At 45.9% G+C, this 21,277-nt stretch overlaps 2 protein-coding genes across 4 annotated transcripts in view; both read right to left on the bottom strand.

The window, feature by feature from the left end:
- The window catches only part of PBX2 (PBX homeobox 2), a 36,464-nt gene extending 18,399 nt beyond the window's left edge, over nt 1-18,065 (bottom strand). The window contains exons 1-2 of one of the 3 annotated variants that reach the window (XM_081853626.1): nt 17,541-18,065; nt 15,119-15,204 (exon numbers count right to left, since the gene is read on the bottom strand). In XM_081853626.1, coding sequence (XP_081709752.1) covers nt 15,119-15,204; nt 17,541-17,749 — 295 coding nt within the window. In that variant the 5' untranslated portion in view covers nt 17,750-18,065. The remainder of the gene's footprint in view (nt 1-15,118; nt 15,205-17,540) is intronic. The other 2 variants (XM_081853624.1, XM_081853625.1) reach the window with 2 other exon arrangements.
- LOC309336753 (uncharacterized protein) overlaps nt 1-21,277 on the bottom strand; it is a 238,396-nt gene that overhangs the window by 14,561 nt on the left and 202,558 nt on the right. The window lies entirely within an intron of this gene.

Below are 21,277 nucleotides of genomic sequence, written 5' to 3'. Positions count from 1 at the left end.
GCAAACCACATAGAACTCTTGCCAGTAGAGTATTGCCTTAAGTATGCTCATGATAGCAGACCTTCAGGTGGTGTGGCAGATTATAAGGAGAGAGAGAGAGAGAGAGAGAGAGAGAGAGAGAGAGAGAGAATATGAATATGCTTTGCATATGGCTATAAGGCTCAGGGTGAAGGTGATATGGGGGGAAATGTTTGCTTGAGATCCCAGAGCCACTGCCAGTCAAGAGGTGGCAATATTGGGCTAAACAGACAAATAAGTTTACCTGGCATAAGGTAGGTACTTTCATTGAAGCAGTAGTTTCAATGTATTAATGCCCCTGTATTAACTTCTACTATAAAGTACCCAAATTCTGCTCCTTGAACATTCATTTCAGAGGGGAGTAAATTCGCTGCTGTTTCCCTACAGTTTTTTCCCCTGGCAGTGAAAACATATTTAAGTTAGAGGAGGAGAAGTGGGGGGGAGGGGGAGAGGGATAAATCATTTTCTGTTCAGGAGGGTGAACTAAGGTTCAAAGTCCCACTCATATCCAGGGATGAATTGCAAAAATAAGTAAATAAAGTAAGTAAGTAATTTAAGTAAGTAAGTAAGGGGGCTATCCAGCTACATCACTGAGTTATTTAAGTGCGAGGATTTTAATGGATCTGCCCCGAATTTGAATGATGTTAAACTATCACCCAGTGCATTTTAAGAGTGTTTATTGTGGCTGCTATTTTTATACCTCACTATAATCACAGCTGTGTTATCAACACAGGACAAACAGGCATCCCTTTTGCAGCGAAGATTTATGAGCCTCTTGAGGCCCATTCTGGCATTCTAATCCTCGGGGAGATTACGATTGCCCCAAGGGAGAGTGGGGCACTAACTCTGCCCTCCCCTGTCACTTTCCACCAGCTGAAGGCAAAATACCAGCAGCAGGGGAGACTGCTCTACTCATCTAGGTCCCCTACACAATTTAGGATCCTGCATAGCCAGGGGACTAAATCAAACAGAGAAGCTACACAAGCAGAAAAAGGTTAATACTCGCAACTAGCAGAGGGCAAGGGGAAGTGGGGAAGGTACAGGAAGGAGCATAGCTTAAGGGCAGAACATTTGACTTGTGTGCAGAACATCCTAGGAAGTGTAAGAAACTCAGCTACAGTGGTACCTCAGGTTACAGACGCTTCAGGTTACAGACTCCGCTAACTCAGAAATAGTACCTTGGGTTAAAAACTGCTTCAGGATGAGAACAGAAATCGTGCTCTGGCAATGCGGCGGCAGCAGGAGGCCCCATTAGCCAAAGTGGTGCTTCAGGTTAAGAACAGTTTCAGGTTAAGAACGGACCTCTGGAACGAATTAAGTACTTAACCAGAGGTACCACTGTACTCTCATCGCCAAATAGCACCTTAAACCTAGGTTACAATTGCCGCAATTAAATGTCTAGGTGCTATTATTACTATTATTATCACCATTTCTATACCACTTTATATTTTAAAGAACAAATCTCAAAGCGGTTTACGACACATTAAAACATCAAACAAAACAATCCAGAATCAAACAAATTCAAGCATCAAGAAAAAAATATTTCGCATCCTTCTCTAAGTGACATTTTGCTTCCCCCAGTCACCAGTCCAGCACCTAGAAATTTCCACGTGGTCGCAACTGGATCTGCACCCGTCACAAAACATGCCTAATTTCTAATTTCTAACACTGGTCCCAGGTTTGATTCCCAGCATCTCCCTTTCCTGCAACCCTGGAGAACCACTGCCGTTCAGTGTAGACCTGCCGTTCCCAACGCATGGTGTTAGAACACCAAAATCTCTCCCGTTCACAGTCCCCCAAGGTGAAGAGAGGATCAGCTATCCCATAATCCCGTACATCGGTTAAGAATATGCAGGGACGTTACTTTAGGTCTCTGCAATGTTTCCACTTGGTCCTAATAAAAGGTATTTCCCCTGCTGCTCCCTTTTTAAGAGGATGCTCTATAAATAGCCACCTCTCTCTGGCTGCGAAGATAAAATCCAGAGCCATCCCGACTGTGTTTTTCAAGCATCCTTGGGGAGGTAGCTGCAAACGACCGCTGGACTTCCAGCAGTAATTCAACACCAAACTACGACTGAGTGTTAACAGCTGAGGAGTGGCAGGAACGCCCAGCGGAGGCTGAGCGCTAACTATCAGGGTGAATCTACCTCTGCAAGAGGCCTCCCCAACCTGGCGCTTCAAACTACAACTCCCATCAGCTCCGTCCAACTTGTTTTACCAAAAAGCATGTTATTTTGGGTCCCTGTATCTTAATAAAATCCATGTTCGGGTTTTTCATAAGAGCTGGTTTGAAGAGCCTCACGTGGATTATCTCAGTAATGCTTTCAACAGACCCTGCAAATTTTGTTGGCAACCATCAGTCTCGAGATACAATGGAGTGTGCCACTGAGGGTGAGGTCAAACTGCTGTGAATTAAAAAGTAAAGGGACCCCTGACCATTAGGTCCAGTCATCGCCGACTCTGGGGTTGAGGCGCTCATCTCGCTTTACTGGCCGAGGGAGCCGGTGTACAGCTTCCAGGTCATGTGGCCAGCATGACTAAGCCATTTCTGGCGAACCAGAGCAGCACACGGAAATGCCATTTACCTTCCTGCCGGAGCAGTATCTATTTATCTACTTGCACTTTGAGGTGCTTTCGAACTGCTAGGTTGGCAGGAGCAGGTATCGAGCAACGGGAGCTCACCCCGTCGCAGGGATTCAAACCGCCAACCTTCTGATCGGCAAGCCCTAGGCTCTGTGGTTTAACCCACAGCGCCACCCGTGTATTATACAATTGTGGAGTTGTAAGGTAGCCCAAGGGTCATCTAGTCCAACCCTCTGCAATACAGGAACAACAAAACTATGTCAACTGCTTTGATACTCTTATTGTATGTGGAGGGAGGGCTGGGGGTTGACAGTGGTTTGTTTATACTGTTTATACAGTTGATTACTTTTAGAGGCTTCACAAACCATGGTTTATGGCGCCGAAGGGTCTCGGGGCTGAACACTCCTCCCCTCCACCTGAATCAGGGAACTCCGGCTTAAAAACAAGCCAGGATCTTTGTGCCAAGTGCGATGGGGGGGGAGAGAGGAATGAGCTCTCTCCACACCAGTGCTCCTTCCTGGCTTCACAGACCGCAGTTTATGTAGCCCCAAAGGCCCATCTGAACTGGGAGTTAATGGCCAAGCACTAAATTTTATCAAGAAAGTCCCTAGCCTAACCTCTTTAACACTCCAGCCCAGCCTCTTCACAGCGTCTCCTTGTAATAAATCAATTCTGCTTCCTTGGAGGTTTTTAAGCAGAGGTCATGTGGCCATCTCAACTCCTTCCTCCCCCCACCAAAAAAAAACCCTTTTTGCTTCTTTTCCCCCCACAGCATTTGCCCACAGTTCCCCCTTTTCAAATTCACAGAATCATAAGAGTTTGAAGGGTCAGCTTAGTCCCACTCCCTGCAAGGCAGGAATCTTTTGTCCAATGTGGGGCTCGAACCCACAACCTTGAGATTAAGAGTTACCTGCCACAGCCTAGCCTCCCTCGTAGGACTGTTGTGTGGACAAAAAAAGGAGTGGCGCAGAGGTGAAACCACTTTGATTGAGCTCCTTGGGAGAAAAGGGGAGATAGAAATGGAATAATAACTAAATAAATGCTAAACTGCACTAAGTCCTACCCTATCCCCGTCCTGTCTATTTCTGCCTGGCCTCTCATGTCAGACATCCCAATTATTCACACATGACCACACTCTCCCAATTACAGGCCTATAGGACCTGTTTTATGTTCAATCAAAAGATGTGCGTTGATTTAAACAGGCCCAATTTGCATTTATTTTGTTTTATTGCAACTTGCACAGCCTTTGCAGCTGCCAGATCTCCTCAAGGGCGCCATTTCACAACCGCAGCTGCCAAGGGCACCAATTTAACTGCCAGGTTTCGCAGGCTAAAGATAAAAGAGGGGGGACAAGCGAAATTCAGCAAGATTCAAAGCGCCGCTCTTGAACACATTCAAGATTGAACTGTGTTTTTTATTTTTTAAAAAGTGTCCTCCATAAAATAGAAGGGGTCTGTGGATCCTGCCTTCCACCATCCCATTACTCCTTTCAGAAAGACACTCTTCCCTGGTCTACAGGGTTAAATATACATATATTGGAATCACAGAATTGTAGAGCTGGGATGCCAAGGGTCATCTAGACCAACCTGCTGGGCTGTGACAGTCGTAATGTACATGTTAGCTCAGTACTATGTTCTTCCATCGGACTAGATGACCCTCAGGGTCACAATTCTATGATTTCTAGGTTCAGAAAGGTTCCACTCCAAGGATAAGCCCAGGCCAGGTGTGAGGAAACTTTGGCTCTCCTGAGGTTGCTGAACCACCTCTCATGAGCCCCAGCAAGAATGGTCCAGGACAAGGGATGATGGGAGTTGTAGTTCAGCAGCACCTGGAAGGCTGAAGCTTCCCCACATTTGATCTAAAACAAATAAATATCTAAAGCCACTTCTGGGCACCTCTCACCCTTGGGCAACTGGCCTGTCCTATCTGAGCCAAAACAAGGCCTGAGGCCTGTGCTGCTGGGCCTGAGAAGCTTCCACTGACAATAATACTTGTATTTTTCTTTCTAAACCCTAATAAAAACTTTATTATTATTTTTTTAAAGAGCTCGCATTTTAAATATAATGTTAACTCTGGGGTAAGGATGCCATCATGGGAGATTCAGATGGCAGCCCCGTTTCGAAGTCTCTTTTACTATCAAGGGGCCCAGCTCGGCTTGTGTGAAGACGCCGCGGACCCCGACAAGAGAGCAACGTTCACCACGAAACAACAGATTCCCATGTATGCACTGTGAGGAAAGCTACTGCAGCTCCTCCAGATGCAGGCGAACATATGGATCTCTAAAAATAAAGGAGCCGTGGCACATTTTGCCTCCTGTGGAGGACGCCGGGCCTTGCCTCCCACCTTAACAATGAAAGCAACAGATGCTCTTTCCAGCCATGGGAAATGCAGCTAATTTATGTTCTTTCTAATTTATGTCTTTTGGGGAAGGGCTGTAGCCCAGCGGAGAAGCATCTGCGCTCCATGTTGAAGGCCCAGGTTCAATTCCTTGGCATCTCCAGGTAACAGGCGACGGGGAAATGTCTACTCCCTGAAATTCTGCACAGATGCTGCCGGTCAGTGTAGACAATACTGACCTGGGGGAGTCGATGGTCTGAGTCAGAATAGGGCAGTTTCTTATATTCCCCTAGTCCATCCACGCACCCTAAATCTTTAGGTGGGCAAATCACATGCTCTTCTTAAGTTTTAAAAAGGTACCACCAACACCCATGTAGATCAGGAGTTGGGAGCCTTTAGTCACCCTGATGTTGCCAAACTACAACTCCCATCAGCCGCAAGAAGGAAAGCCAACGATGAGGGAAGATGGGAGTTGTAGTTCAGTAAACATCCGGGACAGCATCCGGGACATCCGGGACAAATTAAAAGACGCCTGCTTCTTAGGAAAAAAGCAATGACAAACCTAGACAGCATCTTAAAAAGCAGAGACATCACCTTGCCAACAAAGGTCCGTATAGTTAAAGCTATGGTTTTCGCAGCAGTGATGTATGGAAGTGAGAGCTGGACCATAAAGAAGGCTGATCGCCGAAGACTTGATGCTTTTGAATTCTGGTGCTGGAGGAGACTCTTGAGAGTCCCATGGACTGCAAGAAGATCAAACCACTCCATTCTGAAGGAAATCGGCCCTGAGTGCTCACTGGAAGGACAGATCGTGAAGCTGAGGCTCCAATACTTTGGCCATCTCATGAGAAGAGAGGATTCCCTGGAGAAGACCCTGATGTTGGGAAAGATGGAGGGCACAAGGAGAAGGGGACGACAGAGGACGAGATGGCTGGACAGTGTTCTCAAAGCTACCAGCATGAGTTTGACCAAACTGCGGGAGGCAGTGGAAGACAGGAGTGCCTGGCGTGCTCTGGTCCAGGGGGTCACGAAGAGTCGGACACGACTAAACGACTAAACAACAACAAAACATCCAGGAGCCCAGAGGCTCACCACATCTGACGTGCATCTGTATGGGATGACTTTTAAATGTTTTTTCATGAGAAATAATTATTCATTAAATTTGTATACTGCTCTTCATCCAAGTATCTCAGGGCGGTTCATGAGATAAAATAAACATTGTATTACACAGAGACACGCACAACCTGCTTTTTAGAATAGCTTAAAAACCGGCCAGGACAGGTGATACAGAGGTGAAGAAGTGACATCATAGGGGCCAGCCAATCAGCACAGGGCACAGCCGGATTCTGATGAGAACATGTGACAGCCAATCAGCATAGGGCACAGCCAGCTTCTGATGTGGACAGGAAGGGATGGGTTTCCCCTGACTCAGAAGGAAAGGCTGCACTTCTGTACAAAACTAGTATATTTATTGCTCTTCTGTACAAAACTTCTATACACTTCCCTGGTGGGCTGAGTGCTTGTGTTGATGCACCCAGTTTGGAGCAAAAACATGCTTGCCCCGGGGGTAGATGCAGCTGCTATACAGATGGGGCTCTCAAACCAATGCCACCAACAGACAGGTTTTAGTGCCTTACCTTCCTGCACCCCTGCTCCCTAGGAGACCAGGCCTTAAGGAAAAGGGTGTCCTTTGTGGATGTGGACCTGGCCTGAAGAGAGACTCAGGTGACCTTCCCAGCTTGAATAGTGCCCGATGACTATGCCGGCCAAGATGCACCAAACCCAGTAAATCCCACTACCTGCCTTTGACCTCACATCTGCTTCTGGCCACTCCATGCCCTTACTGCCGCCTTGGAATTCGACCTTCCGTCTGCCTAGAACTCTCTTCTTCACATCTATCGCTCATCTCGCCTGCCCACACCCAAAGCTGGACTGTGACTGCGGTTTGTCTCAGAGCTAGGGGAAGGCCCAATGACATTCTCCCATTCCCAGGACTGCACAACTCTGCGCTCAAAAAGGCAGCCTGCAAAAACAAGTTTCTGGACCTCATGGTTATGAAGATGCACATAAAGCAGCCTGGGACATAAGGCCCTAAAAGTTATTAGCCTATAAAAATGTTTACTAGCCTACTGAGGACCTGCAGATGGTTTACCTGCTGTGTTTACATGCTCATTGTGCAGGTGGGAGCTTTTTTCTTCCGAAAAAGGGATGGGAAGCTTTTGGCCCACCATTTTGGCCTGCAAATGCCATGTCCCCCAACCCTACCCACCTGTCAATCAGCTGACATCACTCATGACATCAGCTGCTGGGTGGGAGGGTGAGGTCCAATTCTGAGTTGCACAGACAAGTTTCCGGCAGCGAACAGGCACTCGCAGCCGAATCCCCTGATGAGCAGGGATTAAATCCTGCTCAGTTTGGCTGTGCATGTCTGTTGTTTGCTAAGTAGAGGCCTGCACAGCCAAAGCGAGCAGCTCCAGGTTTTTTGCAGCATCGACTTGCAAGCCTTTTCCCTGTACTACCAAGCGCAGAGCTGGCAACACCCCTTGCACTGTGGTTTACGAGTGCCCGGCGTGATGTCATTATGATGTCACATGATTGACAAGCAGGCTGTCCCTGGAGCCAAAAATCTTCACCCCTGCTCTAGCAGCTCACTCTGGTTTCTGTGCTGGGCACAGGAAAAGAATGGACAATGCCGTCTCTCCTCTGCCAGTCTACACACTTGCTTCCATGCACGTGTCTGTGGTAACCAGGCTAGTCCTTAACTGCAAGGTTCCCTTAAATAATATGAGCCAGAAGTTTTAGAGACTAGAGACAGGTGTGGCCAATTAGCCTTTCAAGCAATTGTCAGAAGAATACCAGTGCGTTGCATAACTTCCCCTTTCTCCTTGCCAAACCAAAGCAGGATTAATTATGCAAAATGAGCAAATTATGAACATCTGCATCAACTCAGCCTTTTCTTTTTTTGGTATGGAATTAAGCTTTCTTGTGAAGATTTGTTTTTTTAAGCAGAGAGAACATACCTTGCTCTGGATCTTGAGGGAATGAAGATTTGCCTCTGGCAGTTAGGGAGGGGCGCAGCAGCTCTAAGCCTCCCCGAAGGTTCCAGGTACGGCAGGGCAAAGGTTCAAAAAATAAATAAAACACCCGTGCAAATGCGCGAGGCAGCCAGTGGGAGGGGAGAATAATTAAAAAATAGCAAGACTTGGCATGCATACACGCCCTTTGTACAATTAGCGTGATTTCAGTGCCACTTCTAGACTTTAAATGGCTTGCAGCAAAAACGTTTAAACCGCAACAACACCAAGCCACTTCATTCGAGTTGTAAAACAACCAGAAAATGACCCTGTAATTAATCCTACTTTGCGAAGTCAAGAAGAATACTATCTCTTGCTCGGCATCTCATCCTAAGGGGGTCAAAAAGATATGAAGACAAGAGGTTTCACATGAGGAGCAAGGATTCCACTAAGCAGGATTCTTCAATTGCTGGGGGGGGCGGGTTGGACTAGATGACCCTCGGGGTCCCTTCCAAATCAAATTCTGTGATTCTAGCAAGAAAACACTGCTCCTGGCGAAGGATAGCCCTGATTTGGTGAGATTCTCAACAGGAAATCTCTATTTGGTTTAAATCTCTCTCTTTTGGGGGGGGGGGTCATATGGGAGAAGGTGCTCAGTCAAATATGCCAGGGCATCTATTCCTGCATTTAAGGGGGTTGGAGTAGATGACCGTTGATGTCCCTTCCAGCTCTACTATTCTACGAATCACCCTGACAAAACTGGTATAGTACATTCCTCCCTTGGGGTCCCTTCACACCCCATAATTCTAGGATTCCAACAGTCAATGCAATGCATTCGAGACCAGCTTCAGTTTCCAGACTGTCTGCAAGGCCAGCCCTCCGTGCAACTGATTGCAGTAATCAAGCCAAGAAACTACCAGCGGATGCATCACAGCATCTATCTAGATGCTATCATGCTATCTAGAAAGAGGTGCAACTAGCTGGAAGAGGTGAAACCTCACACCCAGCTGCAACTACCAGAGCAGTCTGTGGCCAAGTACGGATATGGTTCAGATCCCCAAGTACGGTTATGGTTCAGATTGAGATGGGATGCAGAAAATCAATTTAAAATTTTTAAAATATGGAAAAAAAATTGCTGATTTTCAGGACCAAAGACCTTTCAAAGCAGCTTGCAATCACGACAGCATGACCAACCTGACCTTTAAAACCACATACAGATAAGGATTTTTTCCAAAAGCCAAAAGGTTAGCAGAACACCATAAAGACAAAAAGAGGACCTATTATAGTGCTAGGCTGCTTGCATCCATCATATAGAGTTGACATACAGCTAGCCAGCTTGCAAATAACACAAGCAAGTTTAAACCATCCCAGCTACCTAAACAAAGGCAGATTGAAATGGGAATGTCTCCAAGGCTCAACTATACGGACAGAGCCAAACTACGTATGTCATCTCCAAGGGAAGGAGTCCAACAGATGAGGGGCCACCAGGGTGGATAAAAATCAATGATTTTTTTTTATTTAAAAAAAATCGGATTTTTAAAATTTAAATCTATTTCTTTTATTTAAATTGGATTTTTAAAATAAAATGCTTTTGGAGGAAAAATCTTTCTAAAGATAGTCTTCTATTTAAGTTACATTATAGTTCAAAGGCTATTCATCAGGAAATAAGGATTTGTTTTAAGTTTTTCATGTGTGCTAAAACTCAGTGTGTGTGTGTTTTTAAAAATTGTTTAAGCACACCAGTTAACAAACATGGATACATATGCTATAATGTTACTGTTTTAGTTAAATAAGTTGTTTAAATTGTTATTACGGAATTGATTATTTTTCTCCTTCCAATAATGTACAGCAGAAAAGTTGTCCAAATATAAACAGTTAACTTATTAAACCTCACAATAATTTCATAATTATCTGTCTATGTATTTCTAATAGTATAACCAAATCTGTATTTTTTTATAAAACTGTAAAAACTAATCTGAAAATTTATTATTCCAAAAATGAAACCTTCCTCTGGTTGTCAATATTAAGATGATACCAGCAAGAATCAGTCTTTCTGTAAAAAAAAGATTTAAATCAAGTCTTACTGACTAGTGATTTAAATTGATTTGATTTAAATCAAATCCACCATGGGGGACACCACCAAAAAAGGCCCTGTCTTGTGAATTCACTAACAGGTCTGCACGCAGGGCCTCTGGGGCCCAACATTTACACCAATGTGGGGCCCTTGCAGACTTCTCCTGGAATTGACAAAGCTTCTGAGCACCTGTATATTCACACCTATTGCCCTCCTTTCTCCTGGGAAAAGTACATAGAGATAAAGGAGGAAGTTGAAAAAGCAACGCTCTCCCCCACTTCCTCTTTCGCCTTTAGGTGCTTTGCAAGGCTCAGATTACTTCTACTGGCTCCCACGAAAAAGCATTCACACCCTCTCTTTTTTTGTCTCTCCAGTTCGCAAGAAAAGGGATCAGAGGGGGTTGCATCCGGAAGAAATTTAAAGTTTATCTTCAGAAATATTGTAAAATTAAGGATTGTTAGAAAGATGTTGGGGGGGAAAAATTATGTGGTTTTAGCAGAAAGGATATAAAGGATTAAGTAAAAATGAATTGGTGAAAGAGAGAAGGTAAAATTATAGTATGTTAAGATAAATTATTAGGATAAAAACAAAGTTGGAAGGATTTGCTAGAATATTTAATTGAATTAGAATACAAAAATGGGAGGCGTGAGGAAGTCAAGGAAATAAGTGAATGTAAGTAAGTGAGTTAAAGGTTTGACTTTTTTATTTCTTTTTTCTTTTTTCTGATGATTTTTTTTATATGTATTGTTTTTTCTTTTTCTTCCTTGACTGTTTTCTTTTCTTTTTTTCCTGTAACCTTTAAAATCTTAATAAAAATTTATTTAAAAAAACAACAACAGAGGGGGTTGCATCCATGGCCCTTGCTCAAAAAATACAAATGTGCCCACAAGCCGCCCCACAAAAAAAGTTTGACAGCCCCTGATTTAGTACAAGAATGTCTGAGCTGTCTAGCTACATTGCCTTACCTAGGAAGAAGATTCTTAAATTGGTTTATAACTGTTTAACCCAAAAGGACCCACAACAGGCTTTTTCAATGTAGGCCTCACTACTGTCCTCCATTAAATGCAACTGGAAATTTTGGCTTCCTCAATGAAGCATTATCTGCATCACCTCCCCTATCTAATTGGTATCAAAAGCGCCCGGGTGGATCAGTCCAAAGGCTCACCTATTTTAGCATCCAAGTCCTACCCCAATTTAAAGTTTAATAGATTTATAAGCCACTTTAAGAAGACATTCTTCACAAAGCTGTGCATGATAACAAAAGCCACCAAGGAGAATAATTTCAAAACATATAGAAAACCAAACTTATTTTGTAATATTCTAGAACAAAAGCCCATCAAGCAGTGCTTTATTTTTCCCATTTCTGAAGTAACAACGAACGGACACAAACTTCAAATAACTATAACCCGGCAGCCTCCAAGTTTTTAAACATGCTCAATTCGTTCTCTCAGAAAATAATTTCCAACGCATCCTGAAAAAATTCCAGTGCACATTACCCCAATTTCATAGGAACACTTTCCTAATTCAAATTTGTATGGGAAACCCACATCGGGGGCAAAAAATAAACATACTTCCTGAAATTTAGAGCATTATCTCTACAGTCCAGTTTGCATCAACCGCAAAAAGATACAAAGAAAAAGGTAGGTTCTCAAGGACCACCAAAAGGAAGGAGCCAAACTGTCCTCCCGGGCAACTGAATTCCTTAAGTATGGGGCCATCGCCGAGAAGGCCCTGCTCCATGTCCTCACCACACAGATCATCTTAGCTGTCAGGCACCCGAGCAAGGCCTCTGGAACAGATCTTAAGGTTATTTTCCCAGCAACTGGTATTTCAGAGGCATAATGCATCTAAAAACCGGAGGTAGGATATAACCATTATTTCTTGTTACCATGGATACATTTATCCTCCTCAGGATCATATGCCTCTGAACACCAGTTGATGCAAACCACAGGTGGGAAAAGTAGTTCTGTTGCATTCAGGTCCTTTCCTCGTGGGCTTCCCATCGCAATATCTGGTCGGCCACTGCGAGAACAGAAGGCTGGACCAGACAGGCCCTTGGGCTAATCTAACAGGGCATCCTCTAACCCAGGCGTCCCCAACCTTCGACCCTCCAGATGTTTTTGGACTACAATTCCCATCATCCCTGACCACTGGTCCTGTTAGCTAGGGGTCAGGGGAGTTGTAGGCCAAAACATCTGGAGGGCCGCAGGTTGGGGGTGCCTGCTCTAAGCACTGGCCCACTTATGAGACAAGGTGAGGCGACTGCCTCAGGCGGCAAGATTGACAGGACAGCAGATCCAGCCTCCAAGAGAAGCATCTGACAGAGACTGACGCACTGACAGAGATGGATACGGCACACACCTGGGAGGTCTCCTCCCACCCTTGCTCCCGATGTGGGTCTTTATTGCCCCCTTGTTCCCTGGCAGGGAGGGGACACCATTTTGTGGTTCAGCTGCCAAAATGCATTTCGGCCAGCACTGGCTCCTCTTATGTTCTTATCAATTTTTTTAATTTAAAGCTGTCTAGGCCAGTGGCCTTTGTCACCATTTTATGGCAGAGAATCCCATAGTTTAACTACATGCCCTGTACCTCCCCTTTGTTCCTGAGGGCAGATCCACACTCGACACATATTCAGAGCACACAAATTACCCCCAGGATTCTTTGTACAGTGGATGCTCAGGTTGCGAACGTGATCTGTGCGGGAGGCACGTTTGCAACCTGCGGGCTGCGATTCGGTGCTTCTGAGCATAGCGCGATTTAGCGCTTCTGCGCATGTGCAACCGCCAAAACCCGGAAGTAATCCGAGGTATGACTGTATTGTCAAGGGTGCTGGGAGCTGTAGAAGAGGAAGTTGCAGTTCCCAGGATTATGTGAGGCAGGCGGAGTCATGTGCTTTCAATGTGTGTTGGGCATGTTTTAAAGGTATGGTACGGATCTGCCCCAAATCTTCTGTCAATCACCTTCAGAAGAACATTGAAAATTGAAATTGACCCTCTGGTAGTAGGAGAGCAGGAGGAGATAAACTTCTCCTTATCCATTTTCTTGACGCCATGCATCAGTTTATAAACACAAACGATGCCTTTTCCCTTCTGACAACAGATTGCAGCGCTCATGTTTCATAAGCAGCCTTTTAAATTGCAAGCTTCCACCCAGCATCTCTGCTTTGGGTGGTGTTGCAGAAGCAAAACATCCATCTCATATGGAAACCACAAGGTGCTTTCCCCAACTTGCAATGCTTCAAATACGATTACACTCCAACGCCCATCAGCCCCAGTGAGCAAGGCCAAAGGTCAGGGAAAATAGGGAGATGCAGCCCAGCGATATCAGGAGCGGACCAGCGGTCGGAGAACGCTGCAGGAAAGGAAGCAAACCAAAAGCCGGAACCTTCTGCACATTTATTCAGAATCAAATGCCAATGTACTCAGTTGGTCTCCCTCCCAAGGAAGCATGCACAGGCTCCCATTGTCTGCACAAGCCCCACTGAATTTTGTGGAGATGATCTCTGAGCAAAGTTGCACAGGACTCGGATGTGACTGCTTGCCTAAACTAGGGACCACTTCAAAGGCAGGAAACTTTTTCAAACCAATTTTCTTGGCGACCTTCTGTGGGTCACATGACATGGGTGAGTGGGGCCGAGCAAGAAGACACTTATTAACACACGCCAAAACATTCAGTCCCACAGCTTTCACCCATCGTTTTTTAAACCTCCGGACCTATCTTTGATCCCAAAATGCAAAGAAATGGGACTCGCTGTTCATATTTTCCTGCATGTCTCTCTCCCATCTACGACTTTTACCTCCTTTTAAAAAACACAACAACACACCCTAAAGCAGCTGCTTACAGAAGGGACGAAAATGGGAGGAGCGCCATCGGTGTGACACAACTTATCCCCGAGTGCGTGGTCCGCTTGAGAGTTCCAACCCACCGGTTGGAAGATCAGCAATTCAGAGCTCACGTTAGAGCAAAACAAAACAAAAAGTATTCACACTCACTCTCTGAAACTTAGATTAGTGTTTCCAGAATCCAGCTTAATGCTTTTCTGGCTGCAATCCCACTCCCAGCGAGGCCTCCGAACTCCTATTGACTTGAGTGGGATTTAAGCAGTTTAAATAAACGAGCAGATGACCAAACGAGGACCTAAAGACAGCTGGCCATTACTTCGGATACATGTGGCCCAAATCCCGGCAGCTTAAGACTGGATGAACTTTAATGACAATCCCAACACACACACACATACACAAACCCTTCGCTCTCACTCTCTCCTTTTCAGTAATCCTTTTAAGGCTTGGGCTGCTGGGTTCTTTTCACTTTTTAATCTGGGCACAGCACAACTTCCAAGGAGCTGGCAGGAAACTCCAGTTTCTCCTCCCTGCCTCTCTCATGCAGAAACACAGCCTTAAAGGCACTTTGCATATCCCACCCCCACCCCCCTCAGCAAAAGGACACCCCACAGGGGAGCCTAAAACTTAAGAAGCAAGCCAGTCAAGGAAGCATCCCAAAGCAAGGGAGAATTTTGGGGAACACAACAGTGACGGGAGGAAAAGGCGGGGATGAAAGTTTCAAAGACAGGAGGGGAGACCTGGGTGGGTGGTATTTATTTCAGTGGACAAAAGATCCTGATGCTACCAGAGACCCCCTTTATGGACTAAGCGACCCCCATTACAAGTGAGGCAGTGTGAGCAAGGGGGGGGGAGAGATAGGGGGACATTTCCATCCTTGCACACAAAAATACAACATGGTCAAACAGCGGACGGGTGGAGGCAGAGAGAGGAGGCAGGTGGTGGGGCAAAGTTGCTACAAAGAAAACCAGGCAGGCGGAAAAAGAAATTTCAGACGCATCAAGATGGCGCAGGAGACGACAGGCCTCTGGCAAAAACCTCTGGAGGGAAAACACCAGCTCTTCTGCCTTCCTCCTCTCTACCACAGACTCCCCATAATCCTCATTCCAATCCCTCCTTTTCTTCGCTCGACAATATAGTGGGTTGTGGGGTTATTTTGGTAACAGGTTGACAAATATATGTGTGTGTGTGTATTTGAACAACAACATACAGCCGCCCCTCCTCTCAAACCCGGAGCCCAAACAATACAGTACCTGTCTTTTCTTTGATTTCGCAGAGGACGGTGAAGAGAGCTGGCTTCATGCGGTGACAATTCAGGGCATGTTTCCTGCAGTTTAAACAGTGGGAGAGAGAGCAGATAAAGCCGGTGGTTTTTGAGGGGAGGAAAGACTGGATTTGGAGTTGTCATAAAGAGAAAGGAAGCCTCTATCCATTTCCACAATAGCTCGCAGGCCTGAGCCTGGCGAATCAATCAATCAATCCTCGTTTATTCGCACATATACTGTAATGGAGTCCCCTCTCCGCCCCGAGTAATTCCCAGTATAATTCCAGCACCTGAACAGCCTAAACAATAAAAATAATATATATTTCCTTCAGTTGTTGAATGGTTTCTAAGAATGTGGAGGGGTGTTCAGGTTCAGTAAAATGGGCAAAGTTTGGTCAAGTTAGGGAAGGAAGACAAAACGGGGGGGGGGGGGAGGAATTTAAGCAATGATCCCTGTTTACCCTTCACTGGAATTACATTTTTGCATTGCTTTGATTCCTCCATCTCTCATTTTTAAAAATCCATTTTATGCAGTATAAAACAAATTTCAAACACTTTCTTCTGATATATAATTGCAGCCTTTGACATTCTTTTGGTTATATAGCTTTCCCCAATTCTAAACAATAACTCAGTTCACAAAACATTGGACTCGTGTTTTGCAACTCAGAAATTGAATAAAACCTGGATATACCGGACAATCAAAGCACACATTCAGAGAAATAATCTTCAAATTATTTTGTTCCCCTGCCCCAAACAGAACTCAGTATTTAGACCATCACACAAACTCACAATTCTCCCCTCAAAGCACAACTTCCAAGTTCAGACCAACACAGTGTCCTGAGAGCCCTTTTCTCTCTATAGTGCTACAACTTCCACAAACCAAGAATTCAGCACAGAAAACCTCTCCGCAGACCTTGATATCTACAATTCACCTCACATTGGATTTAATCCACATAGCTACACGGATCATAGGAAATAAAAAGACACCCCTGAGGATTTTAACTTTCTCAGTATAAAATACCTCTCTTCCCAACAGCCACTTCACAACCCTTAACCACACTGGTCTTGCATTCTCTCTCACAAACACGGTGCCAATTCCCAGCAGGGGAGAAAAACAACCTCCCAGGAATTTAGATGTCCAGACCTTTTGATACAAACCACTCCACACACAAACTCATATCTGAAACCAAACTTCTGGCAATCGTTCTGTCAAACAGAAACCATCTGACCAATAATATTGCCTCTAATCTAAAGATTGGCCTACAATATAAAGTCTTTTTAAAATATAAGTAAAAATAAAAAAATACAGCAACCACACAAACTTATTATTCAAAGTTAGACAAAAGTCATAATTTCAGCATAAGACCCTTCAAAGAGTTTTATCTGCAAATAGGTAATTCTTTGCTCCCTCCAGCTCACCAAATATAATAAAAAATTTAACTGTTAATATATTTAACTACACAACAGAGACCCTCTAAAACATCAACCTCAGGGGTTTGGGATACCCCTGAACCAAATGTGAAAATCTGGTGGCTTGGCTAAGTGAACAGGCAGGGAGTGGAAAGCCAGGCTACTAAAACATCTGGAAGGGAAGCAAGGTCTAGTGGTTTAAGCAGAAGGTATGGGCCACAGGAATAATGTGAGCAGCAATCCCCAGAATCTCTCTCTTCAACCAAATTCTACATCCCCCTATTATTTACGCTGGGATTCCACACCAACCACCCCTCCCAAACCAGTTCACCAGCAACACCATCCTGTACATATGTACGCCTCACAACAAGCTACAAACCCCTGAGAGTATGTTCAGTTACCCTAAAATGGCCCAAGTCCCAAATGGAACAGGCCCCAGCAACCCTCTCTATAATCCACGCTTGGCTCCCCTGAAATCCGAACCTCTCCTTCCCAACTTCTCCACCCAACAAAAACAAGAGCCAACTTGCTCCAGACTTCCAGGCCTCAGGCTCTCCTCCTTTCAGAAGAGGCTCCACTCACGTTTCCCCCAACAAACAAGGAAATCCATTCTTAACCCACAACCTCATCTTTCTTCCCCATCAAGTTCCCCCAAATAACACCCCCTCCACGTTCAGTTCCTGCCCAATCCAGCTTCCCAACTCCCAAATCCGGATTTGGGAGAATACCCCAATAAAACTGGAGCATCTCCACCCGAAACCTTGAACTTCCAAGTCTCCACCCAAGCGCACAACATGCGCCCCCGAGATCCGGCACCACCAAACTCCGCTGGAAAGTGCGGGCCGCCACCCCCCCCCCGGCCCCCAGGTCTCGGTCCCACAGCTTGCATCCCAAAGTACTCCCCGCCACACACAAAGGGAGAAACCCTCCCAGGCAACTTTCCAGCACCCCCCTCTCCCCCCCCAGCCCGTGCGCCCCGGAATGGCGAGAGGGTAACCAACTTTGCCTGCGCCTCGTCCAAGCTTTGGTCGGTGATGGTCATGATCTGTTGCAGGATGTCGCCGATGTCTTGCTTGCGCGGCTCGCCGTTATCCGAGGGGGGCTCGTGGAGGGAGTGGGGGGTCATGCTGGGGACCCCCGGCACGGCCGGATGGCCCGGCGGGAGCCCCACGGCCCCCCGAGCTTGGATCAGCCTCCCTTGGTCATCCATTCCGCGGGGGCGCAAAAAGCCACCAAGGCGAAAACTGTCCAGCCGAGCGCGAGCGAGCGCGCGCGCACACAAAGACGCCGATCCTAAGGCTGCCCAAATCCGCAGGCGCCCGGGCGACGTCCTCGAGGCACGGCTGGGTTTTGTATAGCTATATAGATCTACAGATCTATATGCAAGATCTAGAGATCTCTATTATTCCATCTTGGCTGCGCACTCCCACGGCCCCCTTCCCTTGGAGACTTTGGGGCTGGGAAAATGGAGTCCCACACAAGGGCTGGAGGAGGAGGAGGAGGAGGAGGAGGAGGAGCTGGAAAGAGGGAGGGAAGAGGAGGAAAAAGGAGGAGGAGATGGAGGAGGAGAGAGCAGCTTCTCTGGGCTTTCCTCCCTCCTCCTTCTCCTTTCTTCTTGACGCCTCGCCTCCTTTTCCAAGCTGGCGCTGCTGTGTGTATATAGAATACATTTACTGTATATGGAACAGCGCTCTCTCTCTCTCTCTCTCTCTCTCTCTCTCTCTCTCTCTCTCTCTCTCGTCTCTTTGCTGCCCCCAGCCGGCTCGCTGGAAGAAAAGAACCTGGAGGGGGGCAGCGAGAAGGCGCAAGAAGCCAGCCGGCTTCCTTCCTCTGCTGCTGAAGATTAGAATACTGTATAATCATAGAGTTGGAAGGGGGCCTCCGGGTCATCTAGTCCAACCCTCTACCATATAGGACTATGCAGCTGGATCGAACCTGCTGCAGCCTTGGAGTTATGAGCTGGAGAGAAAGAAAGAAGGAATGGATGAGCGGGATGCTTATGCACAGTATCCTTAAAGCACATGACCCCCCCAAGACTCCTGGGAACTGTAGTTCAGCCCCTTGCAGAGCTGCAGCAACTACAATTCCCAGGGATGTTTGTTTGTTTGTTTGTTTGAAAGGGGGTAACCATGTGCTGTAAATGTGCGTGTGTTCCCAGAGCAGGAGATTCTTCATCTCAGGGTTGTGGGTTTGAGCCCCATGTTGGACAAAAAAATAAAAATAAAACGATAAACAAACTGGGGTGGAGGACCTGGAGGGATGATGGGAGCAGCCATTTTTACAAAGAAAAAAAAATCAAATTTATGGGCCCACCAAAAATGTTTGGGCAGGCAGATATGGGCCATGGGCTAACCAACCCTGACCTCGAGGGGGTGTGTGTGTGTTATGTACTGAAGTTCTCACCCTGGGCCAGCAGGGGGCTACTGTAGATAGTTCAGGTCCACATATGCAAATAAGGGATCGAAAGTGACATTCAGTGATTGGATAGTTACAGAAAATGGTTACTGTTGTGTTGTAGTGGAGTTCTATATAAGCAGGCTGGCTGAACCCTTCAGTTCTGTTCTGGCCTGTGAATAAACAAGAGCTGTTTGAAGAATCGCTGTGTCATCTGATATGTTCACCCACAACTTAACAGTGGGGCAGACCCCTACACCCCTAAAGGCTGCCCAGACTTTTGGACATAATTCTGTTAGTCTCACTTGTTTGTGTTGTATTGAGAATGAGATAAGTTCAGCAGAATTCTTCTGTTGTAAAGAAGACTAAGTAATAGGTGCTGAGTGAACTTGAGTATGAGCCTGAGGGGGCAAAATCCTAGTTGCTTCTGACCCTATAGCGTTGCCTCATGGATATCCACTCAAGTTGTGTGGGGACAAAAAAACCGCTCTAACAGAGGAATAGAGAACCATTTTAAGGGAGGGGGCGGATTTGCATTCTCTTCCGGTCCAGTTTCTGAGGGTCGCATGCCAGTGTTGAGTGAGGCCAGAGGCAAACGTGGGTGGAACGAATTTTACCTTTAGGCTACTACTTCCTAGGCCTAAAAAAAGGCTCTCTGTTCTCCCACCCTGGGCTAAAACCTCTCAGCCAGCCTAAGTGCTGCAGAGGCTTTCCATTTAGGAGAGGCTTTGCCTCGAAGAGCAGTATATAAATGTGTTCTAAACAACTAAATAAACACAAGGGATTCACATCCCATCCCAGGCCTGCTGTCACTTTCCATGTAGCAAAACCAAAAAGGTTTGCCGTGTAGGAGAAACGTAGTTTGTGGTGGAGGTATAAGCCTCGTACGTAGGAGCACCGTGTATCCTACCTGGGTTTCTACTGAAGTTTAACATGAGAAATGGGAATTGGCTACAAAATTTAAAATCTTGGCTCTTGTTATGAAACAAGAAGGAACAAGTTTCTAGGGCTCATGATTCCAGAAAGAAACCTTCTTAAAAACGTGGCGCCAATACCTCGCTAACCCTCTGGAGCCAGAGCTCAGTCGAATGTATAGCAATCAGCAGGTGGAGCTAGCGGAAGCCAAATAAAATTATGCAAACTAAGGAAAAGTCTGCACTGATGCATCAATTATACAGATTACAGGCATTCGCTTTTCTTGGCATGGGATTTGGACAGGATCCCAGCACTTTTTAGGGCACATGACATTCTGTCCTGGTCACTCTGTGTCCTTGGATGTGACTGAAATATACAAAACACTGAGGTAAAATGGGGAGGGGGTGGGTTTTTTTTTGGTGTTGCCTCTTCTGTTCCCCCTGTACAGTGGTACCTCAGGTTAAGTACTTAATTCATTCCGGAGGTCCGTACTTAACCTGAAACTGTTCTTAACCTGAAGCACCACTTTAGCTAATGGGGCCTCCAGCTGCCGCCGGAGCACAATTTCTGTTCTCATCCTGAAGCAAAGTTCTTAACCTGAGGTAATATTTCTGGGTTAGCGGAGTCTGTAACCTGAAGCGTATGTAACCTGAAGCATATGTAACCCAAGGTACCACTGTAAAAAGAAACCCCCCCCCAGCTGTTTGGGGGCTGCATTCAAGAGGGTGCAAAAGTATCCACACATCCAAAGTGAAGGTATCGTGACTCAGAAAGCATTGATCTCACTATGCATTAGCTGCGTTTGATGTCAGTGATGTCATCATGTGGCCAGGTAGGGTTAGCTGTGCAGTAGTGTTGATACTACTCCAGTGTAGGGGGAAATTGGTGGCAAAGCAGCATGAAATGGGGGGATCAAACTGTGCCCAAGACAAGCAGCAAGGATTTGAGAGGAGACACTGCATGCTTTCGGAGAGCATTATGCTACGCAGTGTTCAGATGTAAAAAGGAAAAGGTGTGGGTGTACTCTATAGATTTAAAGCAGACTCCCCAAGTGTCCCTCTATTCCAGGGACAATCCTGGATTTACAGAAGCTGTCCCGGTTTCTGATTTGATCCCAGAATGTTCTGCTTTTCCTTAGGTTGCCCTTATTTTCACTGCAGAAATGTCGGAGGGTATGAAGTTAACTGACCTCCAAGCCAAGGAGATAAGTAATAAGATTTCTTTAGAAGAAATCTGAAGGCAGCCCTGAATAGGGAAGCTTTTTTTTAGTGTGTAATGTTTTGTTATGTTTCTATAGAAGCCGTCCAGTGTGACTAGGGCAACTCAGTCAGATGGGGTGGGGGGGAGATAAATAGTAAAATTATTATGGAATAGGACATAGGTAGGCAAACTAAGGCCCGGGGGCAGTATCCGGCCCAATCGCCTTCTA

The sequence above is a fragment of the Podarcis erhardii genome (genome assembly GCF_964252035.2).
Source record: "Podarcis erhardii genome assembly, chromosome: 2".
Classification (NCBI taxonomy): Eukaryota; Metazoa; Chordata; class Lepidosauria; order Squamata; family Lacertidae; genus Podarcis; species Podarcis erhardii.
The sequence above is the reverse complement of the archived record's forward strand: the minus strand, read 5'-3'. Positions and strand labels throughout refer to the sequence as shown.